Source organism: Phytophthora parasitica, assembly GCF_000247585.1.
Source record: "Phytophthora parasitica INRA-310 unplaced genomic scaffold supercont2.3, whole genome shotgun sequence".
NCBI classification, from domain to species: Eukaryota; Oomycota; class Peronosporomycetes; order Peronosporales; family Peronosporaceae; genus Phytophthora; species Phytophthora nicotianae.
The window spans coordinates 1,132,549-1,134,546 of NW_008648989.1; the positions used below are offsets into that span (position 1 = coordinate 1,132,549).

The 1,998-nt window shown below is 51.1% G+C and overlaps 1 protein-coding gene across 1 annotated transcript in view; it reads right to left on the minus strand.

Moving 5' to 3' along the window:
• The window catches only part of PPTG_21068 (hypothetical protein), a 2,352-nt gene extending 1,359 nt beyond the window's left edge, over positions 1-993 (minus strand). Inside the window, exon 1 of the mRNA XM_008895521.1 lies at positions 1-993. Within this exon, the coding sequence (XP_008893769.1) occupies positions 1-737 (737 nt within the window). The 5' untranslated portion in view covers positions 738-993.
• Between the last annotated feature and the right edge of the window lie 1,005 nt (positions 994-1,998).

Consider the following 1,998-nt stretch of genomic DNA (forward strand, 5'->3'; position numbering starts at 1 on the left):
GGGTACTTATCCGCCATGGTGATGTTGGTACCGGTCTCGTCACGACCAGTCTTGCTCGACAGCTCGGCCGTCACGGTCTCTGCGCTCTGTGACGTCGCGTAAGAGCCCAGGATGCGTACGAACGCACAGATCTCGCTGAGTCTACGCATGGCCGCCGCCAGGTTAGCGTCAGTGAGATGGCCCTGCACGTCAACGTAGAAGAGGTACTTGTATCTGCGAGTGTCCACAAACTCCTCACCGTTCTGCTGTGGTGCCTCGCCGTCCCATGGACGACTCTCGATCTTGGTGAGGTCGAGGTCACGCTGCGAGAAGACCGTGAGTGCGCGGGTAAGCATACCCTTGGCCGTGCTGTCCTTGAAGCCGAACACGAGCGAAGTCTTAAATTCTACTCCGGTGGTCATATCGTCCAGTGCCAAGTCCTCCTTCTTGGACAGCAGCAGGAACCGCGTGTAAGAAGTAGAATCCGCCTCTTGCTCCGGTGTGGAAGACTCTTGCTGGTCATACTCGCCCACGACGTGCAGACCGTACTTGAGCAGCAGGTCGTAGTTGGCGTGGATGCTACCGAGTGTGGAAGACTCGATGGGCAGAACGGCGAAATCTACCTCCTCATTCTTGACTGCAGCGCAGGCATTCTCGACGCGCTTATAAGCGACAGCGGAGGCCGAGTTGTCGACGAAGTGGCGCGCGGCCCGCTCAGCTTCGCCGCCCTCATATGCAATCTTGAGTTCTGCTCCCATGGCTTCGAGTTGAAGTGGGTAATATTAAGGATGTTGAAGTGGAAGCTTGTTGCAAACGCAGCCAAATCGGAAGTGAGCATGCTCTCCAGGCTACAACCCAAGCGGCCGACCGGAAGATCCCTGCATTTCTAGAGCAAGTTGTACTGCGCTTGCATTGCACGAAGCGTGACAGTAGCTGCGTCGCCAGTCAGTGGAGCTTGGAGATCCCCACAGGGATGGTGCTGCTGATGCCTTGCTTCAGTTTCGGTCGCGACCAAGCGCAATGTTTGGTCGAAGTTGATAGGAACGTCCCGTCTATAGCGACCAATCAATTTGATTGGTCGCAGGGGGACTCTTTTATGTGGACATCCACTAGCAGAAAAACCCAAATGGGTCTTTTCCAAAGCCATGTCTTTGGTAATCGAACGAGTGGGAGTTGACATGCTCTGGTGGAGACCTATTGTACAATAACCTCCAAACTACAACTGACAGAAAGTAGCAGTTGTACATTGATCATGTCCTCTGAGCTTGTCGCTTTCCACTTCGTAGTGAATATGTTCGTTCGGTGGTTCGATGGCAGAAAGTCGTGGGAAGAACAGGTGTTCTGGATTGTTAGACCGTTGAGATTGCATTTTGCTCAGAAGTTGATGCCTAACTTGCTATACGGATGCGGCGCTGTCAGAGGCGTTGCAGCAAGCGAGTTGAATGGCACGTAGCCAAAGCTTATCGGAAACAAAAGAAAATGAAGTGTATTCCATGGGGCACTATAGCTTTCTAAAAGCAAACGGATTAATTGGAAAGTGAACGCCTTGGACAGGTTACTGAAATGTTCATGCCGTGTAATGCATTCTTTGGACAGGCGACTAAGACACGGAGCGTGGTGCAACAGTACCAACTCTCATCTTTGTTGCAAAAAAGGAAAATATTCGCACCCTACGCTGATATTGACAGCTCCTAACGCACCCTTAAGTTCTGTTATGCTGAGAGCATGCCCCAGAAGCCATGGTATGGCCTTTTTAGTGTGAGCGGTTTGCGCTTCGACCTGATGTACTTAAGGCGTAGAATGATATTCATAGTGATTCATTCTATGACTTTGTGAAGATGTCGGTTAACCGATCAGTACTTCCGAGCCATCAACATATTGATGCACCTAATCTGGACTTCCGAAGTGCGAACTCGATGCGCTAAAGTCCACCAGAGCATGTTCTTCACATCAAACATGGCTTTGGAAAAGACCCATTAGGGTTATTCTGCTAGTGGATGCCCACATAAAAGAGTCCCC